The sequence below is a fragment of the Chelmon rostratus genome, chromosome 13 (genome assembly GCF_017976325.1).
Source record: "Chelmon rostratus isolate fCheRos1 chromosome 13, fCheRos1.pri, whole genome shotgun sequence".
In the NCBI taxonomy this organism is placed as follows: Eukaryota; Metazoa; Chordata; class Actinopteri; order Chaetodontiformes; family Chaetodontidae; genus Chelmon; species Chelmon rostratus.
The window spans coordinates 26,459,758-26,477,226 of NC_055670.1; the positions used below are offsets into that span (position 1 = coordinate 26,459,758).

Consider the following 17,469-nt stretch of genomic DNA (forward strand, 5'->3'; position numbering starts at 1 on the left):
TGCTTCACACAGGTGACCCTTCACACAGGTGACGCTTCACACAGGTGACCCTTCACACAGGTGACCTTCCACACCCCTGACCAACTAAACCGAGAAAAAACACGACGTGCCGGCCATGAAATAACTTCATAGTTAAGACTTCAGTTCAGTCCTGTGTTGAGGGAAAATCAAAGCTTTAAAATCAACCTGAATCTCTTCCCCATCAGCAGCATCACTGAGCGCTAACGCCCAAACATTTCAGCCAGCAGTCACACAGTCGTGGTTAAAGTCGAGCTGAAGTGCTTCAGAGTTTGACGGCAGCAGAAACAGAAGCTGAGCTGTGACTCGGCTGCGTGAGCTCAGCTGATATTTTGTGACTTTCACGTCTTTTAACGGAAGCTGTGCGTGGAAACGGACGTTGAGCCAAGATAAGAAGCTAAAGAGCAGATGGACCACAAATAGCAACCTGCTGCTGCTGGAACAGGAAGTACCAAAATAACACAAATACGAGCCAAAACTGTCACAGTGGCAGAGCTGGAGGAGGTACTCTGACCTTCAGTAAAAGTAGGAATACTACAGTGTAGAAATACTCTGTTAGAAGAAAAAGTCCTGAATTAAACATCTGAATCAATCAAGTACAAGCATCAATATATACCTAAAGTACCAAAAGTAAAAGTACACATTAAACAGAATAATAATAGAATGATATATATCTTATTGGGTTCTGATCCCTGATGCTTTCATGTGTTCATCACTTTAATGCTGCAGCTGATAGTTACTGCTGAGTGACCCAATCAGAACACATCATGACTCATTGTTTGGTTCAAAGTTCTATTAATAATCTAAATCTATGAAGTAACTAGTCACTAATATCAAATACTAGTAAAGTATTCAAGCACAAGTACATAAGATCTGTATTTAGTCACAGTACTTACTCTAATTACTGCACAGGGGATACCACAGCAGTTTTCTGACACAGTAGCATTAGAGCACTAATAACTCAGATTTACACCACGATGACAATAACATACATGTTAGAGCATAACATACGATCACATGTTGCACGTCTCCAGCGCGGTCTGAACTCTGCTGGACTTCCTGTTCATTGAACGTCGGTTTAGAACGAGTGGTTTGGATGATGATGATGATGAAGTCTGAGACCTTAAAGCTGAAGGGAGTCATCTCATCGTGTATTAAAGCATGGCGAAGGCACAGCGTTTCACACTGAGCTTCACATTTTAAAGTAATGACTTTGGGATCAGTTGGTAAAAGTCGGTCGTTCGGTGTTTGAAGTTTTAACGAGCTGTTGCCTCATTTTGTGCCTCTGAACCTTCAACACGCTCTGAACGTTGGTTTTCATTTATTTTCAGCGGAACGAGCCTTTTTTCTTCCAACAGTCTGAACGATCACCATGAGACAAGCTATGGAGGACGGTGAGAAGCGCACACACACACACACACACACACACACGCTCGTATACGTGACCTTCACTGACTACATTCACTGTTTATTGTCTAACTTAAACTGAGTCTGAACTCTGAAGTGGAGCCTAAATCCAGACCTGGTCTTAATTTCAGTTTAATCGTATCTAAACCCTCATTCAGATGGAATTAGTGTGTGTCAGCGGGGTCAGAGCTCCTCACTAACGTTAATCCTGTCTGGCCCAAACATGTCTGCCTTCTGCTCAGGAGAAACTTCAAACATCTGCTGTGAGTTCACAGACTGTTAAAACTGGATTTATTCTCCTGCATGTCGGAATCTGCGATGCTTCAGCGACTTCTTTCGCTCTGTGGTGGCGACGTTCATCATATTTGATCTAGATTTATGTTAATGAATCTCTCTGTTTGAGAGGAGTCACAGCTGGAATGCTGCATAACATAACTGCAGTAAGAGCAGTGGTGGATTCTTTTCTGTAGTAAAAGTACTAATACAACACTGTGAAAATACTCCACTACAGAAAAAGTACTGCATTCAAAACCTTACTGAAGTGAAAGTATGATCACTCATGTTGCAGTAAAATGTTCCTGTCAGTGTTTTTCTATTATATCTGATGTTTGTGAATTAATGTTACTGCTGCATTAAAGTGGATGTTACAAAGTACAGTATTTGAATCTAAGTTGTAGAGTAGATGTATAAAGGAAAATAAATACTCAAAGTACTAGGACCTTGAATGTAAACTTTCAGAGCAGTAATTGAGTAAATGTACTTAGTTACATTGCACCACTGACATCATTGGTCTCATCAAATCTTTGATGCGTTAACCTCGTCACAGCACAGTTTGATTAAATCTTAATCCTGCCCAGCAAATCAAGAGAAAGATTCAGTCAAGTCAGCAGCTTGTGGCTTTATGACACAACGAAAACAAACACTGCTGACTCGTGACAAATGTTTGGTAGATAATTATTATTATTTTGACCTGAGGATGGCGCTAGCTGCTGTTAGCAGAATAAAAAGGGTTTATCATCTCTAGGCAGACACATGCTTTAAGCTGACTACCAACGTTTATCTAAAAGTTAACTGGAACAGTGTTGTCATAGTCACATCAACAAGCAAGGGTTAGTATGCTAACTGCTAACACTGTTATAGTCACATCTACACACAATGGTTAATATGCTAACTGCTAACACTGTTATAGTCACATCTACACACAATGGTTAATATGCTAACTGCTAACACTGTTATAGTCACATCAACAAGCAAGGGTTAGTATGCTAACTGCTAACCCTGTTATTGTCACATCTACACACAATGGTTATTATGCTAACTGCTAACACTGTTATAGTCATGTCACCAAGATAGGGTTAGTATGCTAACTGCTAACCCTGTTATAGTCACATCTACACAGAATGGTTAATATGCTAACTATTAACACTGTCATAGCCATTTTACCAAGCTAGGGTTAGCATGCTAACTGCTAACCGTGTCAGGGTCATATCAACACAGTATGTTTAGCATACTGACTGTTGATACTGTTATAGTCATATTAACAAGCTAGGGTTAGCATGCTAACACTGTTGTTATAGTCACTTCAACAAGCAAATGTATGTATGCTAGCTGCAAATGCTGTTGATGTCACATCAACATGGTAGGTTACCATGCTAACTGCTAACCCTGTGATAGTCACATCAACATGCTAGGTTAGCATGCTAACTGCTAGCCCTGTCATAGTCACATCTACACACAATGGTTAGCATGCTAACTGCTAACACTGTTACAGTCACATCAACAAGCTAGGGTTAGCATGCTAGCTACTAACACTGTGTAATAGTCACATCATGTCATGGTACTTCTAAGGTTTTTCCAAAGGGCGACTGGACTTGTTTGTAGTTCTAGAAGACGTTTCGCCTCACATCCAAAAGGAACTGAACTGAACTGTGTGTCTGTTTGTGTGTGTGTCTGTGTGTGTGTGTGTGTGTGTGTGTGTCTGTGTGTGTGTGTGTGTGTCTGTGTGTGTGTGTGTGTGTGTGTGTGTGTGTACAGGTGTCAGTGCGGTGCTGTCCAGTGTGGTGGAGGATGTTGGTCAAGCTGTGCACAGGAACGTTAACGGTGCTGAGCTTCTACATGAACTGCTGAGGGCGCCGTGGCTTCACGCTCTGCTGAAGGTACAACTCGACTCTCCTGACACACAAAAACACACACACCATGTGCACATCAGCTCTGATGTCATTTCCTGTTCTGTCCCCAGATTTATGAGGGCCTGTTGCAGTTCCAGAGGTTGACACCCAGCCCCATTCTGCCTTACGCCTCAGGACTCTCACATGAGGTTGACACACACACACATGCACACACACCTACACACACACACACACACACACGCTCACACCTGAAACTGCTTGAAAGGAATGAATTCTTGAAGCTCCACACCAGCACCACCTGCTGGTATTGTATTATTGCATCATCTTCATCTGATGGTGCTGAGATTCACCAGGATCGAACCAGATCAGTAGGTCAGACCGGGAAAGCAGAAGCTGCGCAGTCTGAATCTGATGTGGTGTTTGTGAGTCTTAGCATCTGTGTTGCTGTCTGAGTGTCCGTCTGTCTGTCCATCAGATCATGGCTGCAATACAGAAGGTCCACCGTCCCTCGACTGAAGCTCGAGAGCTCTGCAGCCTCCTCAGCTCACCACACATCCAGGTCTGCAGACTCATTCAGGAGCTCTTGCATATTTGATGCTGAGTTGTAACACCTGTACCCGTCCCTGTCTCCACCTGTCTCTCAGGCCCTCCTGTCATCCCACGACAGCGTAGCCCAGTTTGACTACGGTCCTGTTTTACCCCCTCTGCCTGACGAGCTACCGGAGGATGAGGAGGCAATGAGGATCGTTTGTCTGGTGAAGAACAACCAGCCGCTGGTGAGGCGATTTCATCAGAGTCTTATTCGACAGTTTAGTTTCGTTTGACTAGAATGTGCGTGATTGTTGTGTCACTTGTCACAGATAAGCTTTGATTGGCAGAGAGGTGAGCCTACCCTGCTGTGATTGGTGCAGTCAGTGGGCTGGTGTAGCTCGTCACTGTCAGTGTCTCTGGGCTGAATCTCTGGCTGCTGCATGATCAGACACGATCAAAGACATCTGTTGATTCCACTGAGTCTACAAACGACTTTGCGAAAGTGAAACCTCGATCTTTCCCTGACCTCACCTTCAAGGAGTAGTTCCAGATTTTGTGAAATTTGTGTTCTTCGACATTTTGCTTCTGTGTCAAACCCAAAGCGTAGAAACACGACGTCAGGTGATGTGTCAGACTGTTTCTCAGCCATGTTCCTGGAGTCTCTGCTGGTTGCCTGGCAACTCTATGGAGCGAGGACAAGGAAACAGCAGCACATAACCTGCAAATTGTCATTTTTACACTTTGGTTTTTTGCATAGATTAAAAAATGAGATATACCATGTTAGTTGATGAGCTTTAGCGGCACCTTTGGGCAGAGACATGCTATCTGTTTCCTACTGTTTCCAGTCTTTTTGTTAAGATAAGCTAACCAGGTGCTGGATGTAGCTTTATATTAATGTACAGACATGAGACTCTCAGCTCGTAAGCAAACGAGCGGATGTCCTCAAACTGACTGAAGGGACTCAGGATGTGAACTCTCGTCTCCAGTCTCAAAGTCCTGCTTTTTCTCTTTTGCTGGTGTGTGGGATATAAAGTAGAACTTCCTGCTCTAAGAAACAAAAACAAGCCTTTGAACATAATCCAGGCAGCAGGATAAAATTATCCCACAAAATGCGACAAAGTCGAAGTACAGACGTCGTTTCTAGGAGACAGCGTTGACAACTTGATCTTAACTTAATCCTGAGAATTCCACAAACTAACCACTGTACCAATTAGCCAATTAATTAACTGTAAGTTATGAGAAAAGATCTTCCTTTTTAAACCATGAAGATTTCAGTTTCTTATCTTTTGTTCGTCAAGAATGGAGATGTGCGTGGAGGAGTTGTAGCAGACAGAGGAGTAGCGGTTCGTAGCCGTTGGAGCAGCCTTCGTCGCTTCACGTTGGAACGCCTCGTCCCCGCGAGGAGGGCGCAGTCGAGGGAGGAGCTCAGAGCGACTGAAAGTGAAGCCAGGCCTTTGACCCTCCCCAGAGGAGGGCAGTCACACCCCTTCCTCCCCCGCTATGAGTCAACAGGAAGTTCCTGTTTGTGCCCACAAACTGCAGAGCTTCAGAAGAAAGGGCTCAACCAATCAGCTCCCTCTGTCTTTAGTCCTGCCCCCTGCAATGGTAAGGGGAGGAAGGCAGGAAGACAGACACTCCACGCAATCACCAATCATCTTTTCTTTCATTCAGTCTGATTTCCTAAATGAAAAAGTTCTTTTCCTCGTGTTTCCTGTCCTGAGATGCTCGATGAACGCCGGCCCAGTAACACGGTGCATCATGTGGTCCATCTCTTGGTTCCACAACCAGCTCATCTATCAGCTTCTCCATCGTGTTTAACTCATGAACTTCTTCATCAACCTCTAAATCCTCACCAAGTCAAAAACGATGTGTTTTTTCATCATCTTCATCTGTCTTTTTCACCTTCGTCTTCATCAGTCACACACTTTTTGCATTGCTGTTCTTTATCAACAGTGTATTTCACTTGTCCAATATCAGTAATTTTGCCAATTTTTTTGTCTTGTCTTCATCAAGACGGTGCCTCTGCTGGTGGGTGCAGTGATGACTATGCCTACCCTCCTCCTCCAGTCCCAGCTTACAGCTTTCCCAACTCCCCCGCCTTATACAGAAAGGGGGCCACAGGGGGACACTCGAGGAATATCCCTACACCTGGCAGGAGCCCCTCTTGTTCTGGGGTGAACCTTCTTAGAGCCCACACGGCACCGTCTAGTCCTGCGACTCGTCACTCCACTCGGCAGCAGGGGGTTAGCACTCTCCCCACCCCTGGCAGGCAACATCTCTGTCAAACTGGATCTCATGACAAATGCCTGGAAGAGCCTCTAAGTCCCTTGATGATCCACTACTCTACCTCTCCTCGTCACAATGGATGCCAGAACCAACCGAAACAGACACTAAATGAGCAGTTGCAACCAAGACTCGGTCAACATCTTCGGCATCCAGAGCTCACCAAACAGCGCAGCGTGGACGAGCTCAGGTCCACTGTTCAGACGGTGGCCAGCAGCATTGAACATGGCACTCAGGATGTTCGCCATCTTGGCCAGAAGATGAAGGCAGCAACAGAGATGATCACAGACAGCGTGGAGGAGAACGCCCAGGCGCTCAACCTGCTGGCAGAGGTGGTTGACAAGCTCCAGGGGCTCATTGTGGCCAGTAAACACCCTGAGTCGTCACCCCCACGAAGGCCAAAACAGCACACGCCTCCCCCACCGCCTCCGAGGGTCTCCTCAATTTCTCCAAAAGTGGTCCGCAAACCTCCCACACCATACCCACACCACGTCTCGTCCTCCTCTTCTTCTTGCTCCTCCTCTTCGTCCACGTCTGTCAGTTCTTGCGCAGACGGCTTTGCGATATCTCTGAGTCCAAAACAAACGAATGGAGCCTCTAAAAAGACAGTGGTGAGCTTTGGTGCCACCCAGAGGGCGAGTGGCTGCGGTAGTAACGGACAGGTGAGGCTCAACAATGGCTCAGTCTCGAGAGCTTCTCTGGAGGACCAACAAGACAGCACAGGATGCTTGACAACCAGGAAGAAGAAGAAGTAGGCTGAAAACACACTGTCTCCTCCCCTTGTCCGCTTTGGCTTTCAAAATAGACTTTGACACTGACTAAAATAGCTTTAGTTCTTTAACTTTTTCAACCTAAGATGTAGATCTCAGACTGAAAACGTTGACATAGATTTACATCAGTATTTGGATCCCAGCTTCTACTCTAGTCTAAGGAACAAAGCCTTATGTTTAACCATGTTCCAAATGCAGACTGATATCAATTTTTGGACAACACGTTTAAGTTGTTTTTTCATCTCTGGATTTGTCACATGATGGGGAAAAGCAAAATATTTAAAGGTACAGACACATTACATTTTCTCAAACAACATTCATACTGCTATCCTTCAAACTGTGACCATCATCATCATCATCTCTCTTACATCCTCTGCAGTTTCTGTTGTCAGCCATTCAGTCCAATAGCGTGTTAGTCTGAGCGATAACAGTTATCGGTGACAATTATCTTCATTTGTCTAGAGAAAGGTAAATTTGGGTGTCATCTGCATAAAGAATGCAAAATCCAGTGATTTTCCACCTCAGTGTGTTTCCAGGTGTTGAAGTTAGTTAGTAGTCGCGAATGTATTCACGAGGAAGAAAAATGTACTCAGTAAAAAATATCTCTGGTTCTGCTGTATTGATTTAGATCTGTACTTTAAACGTCCATCATGAATATGACAGTGTTATAGAACTGTGATGCTAAATCAGTGGAAAACTTTTTAATGGAAGTATGTAAAGGTTAAACAAATGAAGCCCAAGAACTGAGCTGTGGGGAACTCCATATACCATATACATATACAGTACACAAGTAGGCCCCATGTCAGATGCATCACTTCATCCAATTATAATGTTAATGAGTCCAAGCCGGTGTTTGGGTCTGTGTAGAAGTATTGTATTATATGGTCACCTGTGTGAGAGGCAGCACTAGGATCCAATAGAAGAAGCTCTGATCAGTTTCTAGATGAATTGGCCTGTCACTACACTCCCTAATGAGGGCTGTCTCAGTACTATCATGGTACTTTGCTACTGTGCTAACAGCCATTTGTCACAAATTAATATTTCCAGTAAGCAACAACTTTAATGTGTCACACAAACTAGCGTTTGTGAAATTGTATGCAGAATATTTTCAAAATCCATGCAAAATCCATGTCTACAAGTCGGTAGCTCCACCAGTTTAGCTCAAGCTGAAATATCTCAGTCACTGATTGATGGATTGTGATAAAACTTCGTACAGACATTCATGTTTCGCTCAGAAATGTTTAATCTGCAGGAATACTTTGGTTTATGACCGACCTCCTGCAGAACTTCGGACAATCCGGTCAGCTGTGTATGGTGGCCGTGTATGGTCGATGACAAAGTTTTAGACTAGACATAAACCTGAGATGGTCCATTACCAGTGTGTTCCGCCTGTTGGCTGTTATATATCAGCTTCTGCTTTAAGAGCTTCTGTCATCAGCTTCATCCTGTCCTCCATCTGTATCTTCACAATGTTTTTTCTCCTGTATTTATACAGAGTTATACTAAAAGCTGCTTGTTACTGCTACTGTAGCTACTGATGGTTGTTGGGCTAACTGTCTGTCTGTCAGGGGGCGACTATAAGGAGGGATGAGGAGACAGGAGAGATCTACATCGCCAGGGTGATCCATGGAGGACTGGCTGACCGCAGTGGTGAGATAAAACTCATGTAGCTATGCATGCATATGTGTTAATGTTAACATTTGCAGACAGCACATGATGTAAAGCACAACACCAACAATCCAAATGATGTATTAAAGTGAGTGAGACTGTGTGCGTTCCAGGACTCCTCCATCCTGGTGATCTGTTAGTGGAGGTGAATGGAAACCCTGTGGTGGGTCTGGAGCCAGAACAGGTCATCCAGATACTGGTGGGTCACGTGAGAGAAAAATAAAATGAATAAAAATCACTTTATAAATAATGATGGCAAACAATTAATGCACGATTTTCTTCCTGTCAGATCAATTCCCACGGAACGATCCTGTTTAAAGTCATTCCAAACGCAGCTCAGAGCAGCAGCAGCAGCCTGAAGTCGGTAAGAAACACCCACCCAACAAGAATCTGTCTCTCTACTACACCCTCAAAATATAGCAACCAGGCAACTGTGTGTGTGTGTGTGTGTGTGTGTGTGTCTGTGATTGAATGTCCTTATTGTTTCGTGGATGTTTATATTGCCATTTAGACATTTCCTTCCATTCTTTTCCCTGATCTCTGTCTGTCAGGTGTATATGAGGGCAATGGTGGACTACTGCCCCCACCAGGACTCCTCCATCCCCTGTCCGGATGCAGGAATGGCGTTCAGCAGAGGAGACCTGCTGGAGGTGGTGGACCAGTCGGACGGGCAGTGGTGGCAGGCCAGGAAGCTGCCCTGCGCTGTGTCCTGCGCTGGTCTGATTCCCTCAGCCAGCATGCTGAAGAGGTGACCCCCACACATCCTGAAGACCTCAAAGGCTGCGTTCACTCGGAACCTTAAAGGAGCAAATTTAATACAGATATAACACACTTTACAAACTATGTTAGTTATTTTAGTTACCATGTTAGTTAGTTATTTATGAAATGTGCATTTTAGGGTTCAAGGGTCAACTTTATTGTAATCATACAACACAGGAAATGAAATGCAGCTTTAGCGTCCTCTACAGTACACACACAGAAAACTTGAAGTAATAATCGGGAACCTGTTTGATTTGGCGACTCCTGTAGTTACTGCCGGTAACAGCAAATGTGGTTCAACATTACAGGCCGAGAATTCTCAAGGCAGCAAAACAAAAAAATGTTGTATTAATAAGAAATGAGTCAGTAACTGGCCTTTTCCCATCATTCTGTGGTCTGATTCAATGCTGCACCGCAGGAGTCTGCAGACAGCAGGACAGTGAACTTGTTGTTACCTGGCTGAGAAGTTGGAGGTGTGCAGCCTGCAGCTCTTCTCCTATCAGCTCACTGATCTGCTGTCAGAAAATCACAACCATGACCTGCTGTCTTGTTGTGTAGACACATTTTTAATGAACGATAGCGGTCACTGCACAGGTCACAGACAAACACTTAGCATTTCCTGTGACTACTTCACAATAAAGCTCACCTTTTGCTTTGCTTGTTAAATGCTTTTAATGTGAAGGTGCATCAGTAGGAAATGTTTGGTTTACATTAGCAGTAACTTAATCCAGCATTTTTTTCAGGAATATGGTCACAGACACCCAGTTTGCAATACTGCAAATATATAAATATTGCAATACTTCCATCAGTGGGCCACAGGCTCAGTCACCATTGTTACCTCATTCAGTGATCATGACTAATAGACACTTGTAGCTGAAAATCTTTGAGATTAAAACTTTTAATTAGAAGGAAGGTATACAGTTACACACGATGTAGCCTTTACACACAAAAATGTGTGTATTATCTGTGTCATAAGTTATCTTTTATGTGTTGTTTTTGGTTCTTCGTGTGTGTGAAAAACAAGTTGTAGCTGCAGTTCAAATGTTCTGTCTTTCATCCTTCATCTTGTTCTCTCCCTGCAGTAAACAGAGGGAACAGTGGTGGTGTCAGCCATTACAAGGCCATACCTGCATCAGACCCTGTGAGGACTCATCGTTATCTGTGCACCCACACATGTACAGTTGGCACTGCGATTGATCTGCAGACAGGCAGAATAAATGCAGTTTATTCATTTATTTACTGTCTTTTAGAAGTGGAACAGTGCATGTTAATGGTGGTCCATTATGGACAGAAGTCATCTTGAAAATGATGAAAATCAGTCCACAATAACAGATGTTCATGCAAGTGCATGCAGTGGGCGACTTGAGGGGGGGTTCCATCTCCTCGTTCAGCTGCTGGCCCCCCTCTCCATCCCGTGGTAGCAGACGGCGTTGAGGAGCAGAGGGCTCGTTTAATTGAATATGTTAGTCTGGTCTATGTGACTCAATGATCCTTTATCTGACCGAGGTTTGAATCTATGACCCCGACCGTGACTCTGAAACATCAGTGGTCTCAGTGCCAAAGCAGCAGATCCACTCGTAACCTTTCATCTTGGATCGATAATATTCTCTAAATATACACCAGAAACGTCAGTTCTGTACTGTGTTGCAGCCTGTGTACTCTATAGAGTAGAGTCGCTTTCATCATAAAAGAGACACGTCGCAACATGAAGAGCAAGAGGATCATATAGACACACTGCCGCCTGTAATGTTCCTGTAAAATTCCTGTATGATTCCTGTAGGATTCCTGTAATATTTTTCTGATCACTCAGTAGCACCTGGGCTGTTGACAAGCCGTCACTTCTAACAGCCTTTCTTTTCTCTCTGTTAACCCTCAGTGAACCTGGCTGATAACGGTGGGTGTGGCAGCTTTTAGTCATTCGATCCAGTAGTTTAGTTTAGTTTTCTTTCGCATTAAACTTGAATCATGTGACTGTGCAGGGCTAGCAGTTAAATCTTAGTGTTCACTCTTTATAATCCGGGTTTTGTTAGTTGTAGTTGAACAAATTATTCTAGATTTTTCAGCTTTTAAGCATCAAGCTGATAAAACAAAGTCAAGTCAGCACAGTGTACAGTGTGGTCACTTCCTTTCCCAGACTTAAATCTTCACACTTTTCTTCACACAACATGAAACCTTTTGGCCTTTTTCCCACACTGAAGTCTGGCTGTGACGAGTCCAGTTTTCACTTTAAAAAGTGCCTTTTTCTGTCTGTTGCAGAGGACGATCGAACACCTGCTGACGACAAACGTCGCGTAACAGGTAAAACACATCTGACACAGTGATAAATATACTGAAACTAGTCCAAATCCATCAGTGGACATGACGTCTGTCTTTCTCTTTTGTCCAGAGCTGGAAGAAATTCATTTTGGTAGGTTCATGTTTGAGATGCATGTTAATCTGTTTGGATTCTTTGTGCTGTTTTCTAAAATTCAGTTTTATATGCAAAGTGTGGAATATCTCTGCCAGGTGGAGCTACTTCATATACAGTCAGCTAGTTTAGTCCAGCGATGCCTAACTGAGGGGTCGGGCCCCTCCAGAGGGTCACCAGATCAGACTGAGGGGTCGTCAGATGATTTATGATACACAAACCTGTTTTCAGTTTCTGGACTTTTCCCTCATCTTTGATTTTTAGTGAAATATTGATCGTTTGAACAGCTGAAATGAAACGTGAGAAGTTTAGAGGAAAAAAGTCTTTTTGGAGGAACTGACGACAGGACAGATGCAGCTCTGTGCTGCCCTCTGCTGGACCACACTGAAATAAAAAAACACCTCCTTGTTTATAAATATGAAAACAGTTTTCCTTTCAGCAAATGTTTTATGACAGTAAATAGATAAAAAGGAAACCCTAACCCTAACAATGTGTTGTTCAATTGACTTCTTTGTTTGATTAGTTTTCACTGGACATTTGATATTTTCCATAAAATATAAACCAGATTAAGTGAACATGTGACTGACTCAGTTTTAATGTTTTCTTCCTTTAGATGAGGCCGACTCTGATATTACTGATGGAATCTATCTGGGTAAGGAACAGCCAGTCAGTTTACACAGCGACGCAGCTAATCATGCATGATTTATCGATGCTTAGTGAGTTGATGAACACAATAATGAACTTAACTAAATAAGAAATAAGTGGAACAAACAAGCTGCATGGTGGCTCGGTGGTTAGCAGCGTCGCCTCACAGCTAGAAGATCCCTGGTTCTGTGTGGAGTTGAATTGATAACTCTAAATTGTCCGTAGGTGTGAATGAGTGGTGTGTGGTTGTATGTCTATACATGTAGCCCTGTGGTAGGCTGGCGACCTGCCCGGGGTGTCCCCTGCATTCGCCCGAGAGATGGCTGGGATAGGCTCCAGCCCCCCCGTGACCCTGCAAAGGATTCAGCGGTGTATAGATGATGGATGGATGGAACAAACAACTTTGGTTTCTAAAAGAAACCCAAGTTGAGCGTTTCACTGAAATGTTCGCTACACTATCATTAACACAGTTCTGTTCAGGCTGAGACTGAGGAAGCCAAAAGTTACTGGAGGTGTTCATCAGCCGCACCTGACACCAGAGGGCCTAAATCTAAACTCGAGCTCAAAGTCCTCCGTCCATACACGTCCACTGACTCAGGAACACTGTTCCTGCTGGAAGATACAGTGAACGAATGAACATTCTGCTCTTCACTCTCATCAGCTGGTTTCCGTCGAAGCTTCCGTCTCTGGAGGAGGACGTCCTACAGGAGGAGGCGACAGTCCTGCACCTCCTGCTCACCCAACTGCAACGCTCTGTCCACCCCCTACGAGGAGGTGGCTTTATACCAGCGCCCCCCGCAGGAGAACCATCGCCTCATCATCCTCATCGGTGAGAGAGGAATGTTTCAGTTACTGTCTCATCAGCTCCTTCCTGAGTTCTCCAAAACTACTTCTTCTAACTTCTGTCAGACCAGTCACTGACGTACTCAGAAGGTATCAGGTTTCAGCTCAGATGTCGACTGTTCTCCAGATTACCTCTAACCGGGTCAGACATTAGCATGCTAACGTTAGCTTTGTCAGCTGGTTCTGTAGCTACAGTGACACCTGCAGGGGCCATGTGTCCATACGAACACTGAATCAGGCTTTTGTTGCTGGAGTATTCCTGCCTGTGGCCGTTCAGTTTCCTTCCTAACTTGTTTCTTATGTTAATGTCAATAAAGTTTATCAGAAGCGAAAATGAGGCATCCTCAGTCTGAGTTCATCAAATCAAGGTGGAGATCTTCCTTCATCCTTCTGTTTCTGTGCTGAGCTGAGCAAGAGAAATGCTAAAAAAAAACCCAACTGTCTCTGAGAATCCTTGTTTCTGTATCATTTAGATGAATACTCTCTCTCCTCTGTCTCCTCACCTGTCTGTTTTTACCTCTGGACAGGTGCTTCAGGAGTTGGAGTTAATGAACTGAGGAAAAGACTCATCAAACTGAACCCTGCGACCTTCCAGGGACCCGTACCTCGTATGTGCCCTCCAACACGCTGCTTTCAAGTGTCTCCACATGGTTTAGATAAGATTTCTGAAATGTAGGCAGGAAGAAAAATCAACAATAACTGAGTCCACGTTTTAACGTTTGTTTTTAGTAAAGTTTGAAGTTTGAATTGAAGGAAAAAAGCAAAGCAACAACAACAAAAGACAGATTTTTAGATTCTATAAAATACTTCCTTTTAGTTTACACACAAACATTATCAAGAGTCTGCAGTTAACAACTCAAATGCTAACAACAGCATGTTAACATGCTAACTATGACAATGCTAACATGCCAGTGTTTTGCAGGTCTTCTCCATCTTAGTTTAGCATGCTAACATTAGCTAATTAGCAGTAAACACCAGTCCAGCTGAGGCTGAATGTCATTCTTCAGGTATTTGATCATATACCAAAGCATTAGGTGTAATAATGAGCATTATTTATGATATTATTTACTTATGTAAACTAATCATATAGAGAGAGAGATATTAGACTGCACTAGTTTTAGCTAGCTGTACCTAATAAACTGGCCATGTGTGTCTATACTATCACGCAGTGTGAAGATGATTTTAACAAGCCTTCATTTTGGGATTTTATTCACTTTCTTGCTGAGAGTTAAATGAGAAGACTGATGCTCACGTTGTTTAGACATTACCCTGCACCAGCAGTAGGTTATCTTAGCTTAGCATAAAGACTGGAAACAGGGGGAAACAGCTAGCCTGGCTCCGTCCAAAGATGACTGTCTGGATAACAGATGAAACAAACCAGATATAAGAGTTTCAGGGGTGGATTTCATTACCCTCGGCCAGAGCCAGGCTACCTGTTTCCAGTCTTTATGCTAAGCTAAGCTCCAGCTTTCTGACATGAGAGTGGAACCAAGAAAGCGAATAAGCTTACAAAATGTCAAACTGTTCCTTCAAAGGAGAAACTAAAGGGGGAAGTTTAGTGATTTTAGTTTATTAATCTGAGGTTGAGGCGCCTGATGGTGGCGCCAGATGAACAGCGAGGGGAACATGAACGTCTGAACCACATTTATCACAATCGTCCAGCAGCTGCTGAGTTCAGTCTGGATCAAAGCGTCAGATCAACACTCTGCTAACGTGGCTAAAAACACAGCGATCACACGAACACAGCTGGCCTAGCTGTTCTCTCATTTAAAGCATTTTTAGAAAAACATATTGACCTGATGCATTTCAGCAACATGGATGTGCTCTTACTTTGCTATTTTGTCCTTTTGACTTCCTGTCTGCACAGGAAGTGGGAGTGTGTGATTGACATCCGCTGCTTTTGATCACCTCACGTCTACATTTAATCAAATACCTAACGAAAGGTTGCCGACCTGCAGCATTTGAGTGCCGTGTGAATAATTACACACTAGTTTTGATTGGCTCTCGCCCTGTTCCTGCAGACACCACTCGTCCAATCAGAGCAGGGGAGCAGACGGGAAGGGAGTACCACTTTGTCACCAAAGAGCTGTTTGAGTACATGGTCTGTAACCACAGGTGGGCTCCTCTCTTCTGCTGGTTTGTTCAGGTTTTTGTATGACGTGAGATTAAGATCATAATTTCATTATTATCTAACTTTTACTGTTATCTGAACTGTGTTTCTACCCTTGTGTGTGTGTGTGTGTGTGTGCGTGCGTGTGTGTGTGTGTGCGTGTGTGTGTGTGTGTGTGCGTGCGTGTGTTCAGGTTTGTGGAGTATGGGGAGTGCAGGGGCCACCTGTATGGGACCAGCACTGATGCTATTGACGAGGTGTTAAAACGAGGTCGGATGTGCATCGTTGATGTTGAACCACATGTGAGTCTCATTGTGTCGATCTCGTGGTCACGCACCTTCCTGCAGTGGACAGTAACACACAGGTCTTAAAATTCATTGAATTTAAAAAGTCTTAATTGTTAAAATCAAAATTAAACTGAAGTCGTCGTCTCGAACATGTTTGTGTTTGACCGCTGCCGGTCAGGAGACGTCCGGCGGACTGATGTTTAATCTGTTCAAACTGTCGCAGCTGCAGCAGGAAGCTCAGCTTTTTATTATGAGACAAAAAGAAAATGAACAAAAACACTCATGTTACAGGAAAAAACCAACATGTTCGTCCGTCTCTCAATACCGTCTGACTTCCTGTCTGTGGCTCTCAGGTCCAAGCCCATTGGTTCCCACTAAAAATAGAAATCTTTAAAAACACCTCAAACATTCTCAGTAATTAAACAGCTGCTTATTGATGTTTCTATCAGACAAACAGGAGGAAATGCTGCATCTGTCGGGGACTATTTTCATATTAATGCTGTAATCTCAGATATGTTTGTTGTTGTCGTCAGAGCATCCCGTCGCTGAGGACGAGGAAACTGAAGCCCTACGTGATCTTCATCAAAGCTCCGAGTCCAGAGAGGCTGAGACAAACTCGCAGAGACGCCCGAATCATCACCAACTACAGCGTGAACAGAGCATTCACAGTAAGAGCAGCTCACACAGTGTCCATACAACCATCAGAAAGAGGAGGCATTCAGGGCCTCGTGTTTCTCCTCCTGCAGGACGATGACTTCGTGGAGCTGGAGGAGGCGTCCCGCCTCATGGAGGTGAAGTACAAGCAGTTTTTCGACAGCGTGCTGGTGAACGACGACCTGCAGGGCGCCTGCATGCAGCTCTGCTCCATCATCCAGGAGGCCCAGGACGAACCACAGTGGATACCTGTCAGCTGGAGCCGGGCGGAGGAATAGAGGAGGAGGAGAGGAGGCCAGGAGAGGAAGAAGAGATGACTGAAGAATTATGAGCTGACAGAAAAAAGGGGACAACACTGAGTGAAACACAAAGAACTGGTGAAAGAGGATGGAGAACAGGAGTAGACGAGGAAAAGGAGGGTATAGATGTGGAGACAAGTGAGAGGAGGTGGAGCAGAGGAGGAGGAAAAGGATGTTGTAACATGATGGAGATGAGGAGAGGAGAAACTGAGAGAGCTAAACTGGTCCTGTGTGCAGGATTTAGTGGCATCTAGTGGTGACTTTGCAGATTGCGACCAGCAGAACACTCCTCACCCCCCTTCGTGGTGGTTTCTCTCAAGAGTCTACAGATGGGATTTAAGGCTCTTTTAAGGGAGCCGGATGTTGGCGAGCCGTTCCTTTCAAAGAGCCGTTCAAAAAACTGGCTCATATGGCTCATTTTTATATTTATTACGTTTTAAGAAGGCAGTCTGGCCTCAACTCGTTTTATCTTGGAAATAACCACTGGGAGGAATGAATTTAGATATCCCACCAATATGAGTTTAAATTATTCTGAAATAATGATTATAACCTTAGTTGACATGTGTGGATTAGATTTTAAAGTCTGATCTGGATTAATTGTAAATATTCCACAGGGTGGCGCCATATCACTCTGTTTTCACAGTGCGCCAAGGTGGCAT

General features: G+C 44.0%; 1 protein-coding gene across 1 annotated transcript; it reads left to right on the top strand.

Annotated features, from left to right (window-relative positions):
- The first annotated feature begins 1,390 nt into the window (after window positions 1-1,390).
- On the top strand, window positions 1,391-16,789 carry LOC121615725 (MAGUK p55 subfamily member 4-like). The gene is made up of 19 exons (XM_041950092.1): window positions 1,391-1,412; window positions 3,460-3,581; window positions 3,665-3,742; window positions 4,030-4,113; window positions 4,199-4,330; window positions 8,707-8,788; window positions 8,920-9,005; window positions 9,096-9,170; window positions 9,358-9,554; window positions 10,648-10,740; window positions 11,700-11,863; window positions 11,952-11,972; window positions 12,586-12,624; window positions 13,279-13,446; window positions 13,988-14,068; window positions 15,482-15,575; window positions 15,764-15,872; window positions 16,391-16,525; window positions 16,604-16,789. Exons 1-19 carry the CDS (start codon window positions 1,391-1,393, stop codon window positions 16,787-16,789), a joined length of 1,968 nt encoding a protein of 655 aa, XP_041806026.1.
- The last annotated feature ends 680 nt before the right edge of the window (window positions 16,790-17,469 follow it).

Bases quoted from the DNA above. Each gene is read 5' to 3' on its own strand.
- LOC121615725 (XM_041950092.1), top strand. From the start codon at position 1,391: ATGAGACAAGCTATGGAGGACG. The intron at 11,973-12,585 runs GTAGGTTCATGT...TTCTTCCTTTAG, and splicing joins GCTGGAAGAAATTCATTTTG to ATGAGGCCGACTCTGATATT. The intron at 15,873-16,390 runs GTGAGTCTCATT...TGTTGTCGTCAG, and splicing joins TCGTTGATGTTGAACCACAT to AGCATCCCGTCGCTGAGGAC.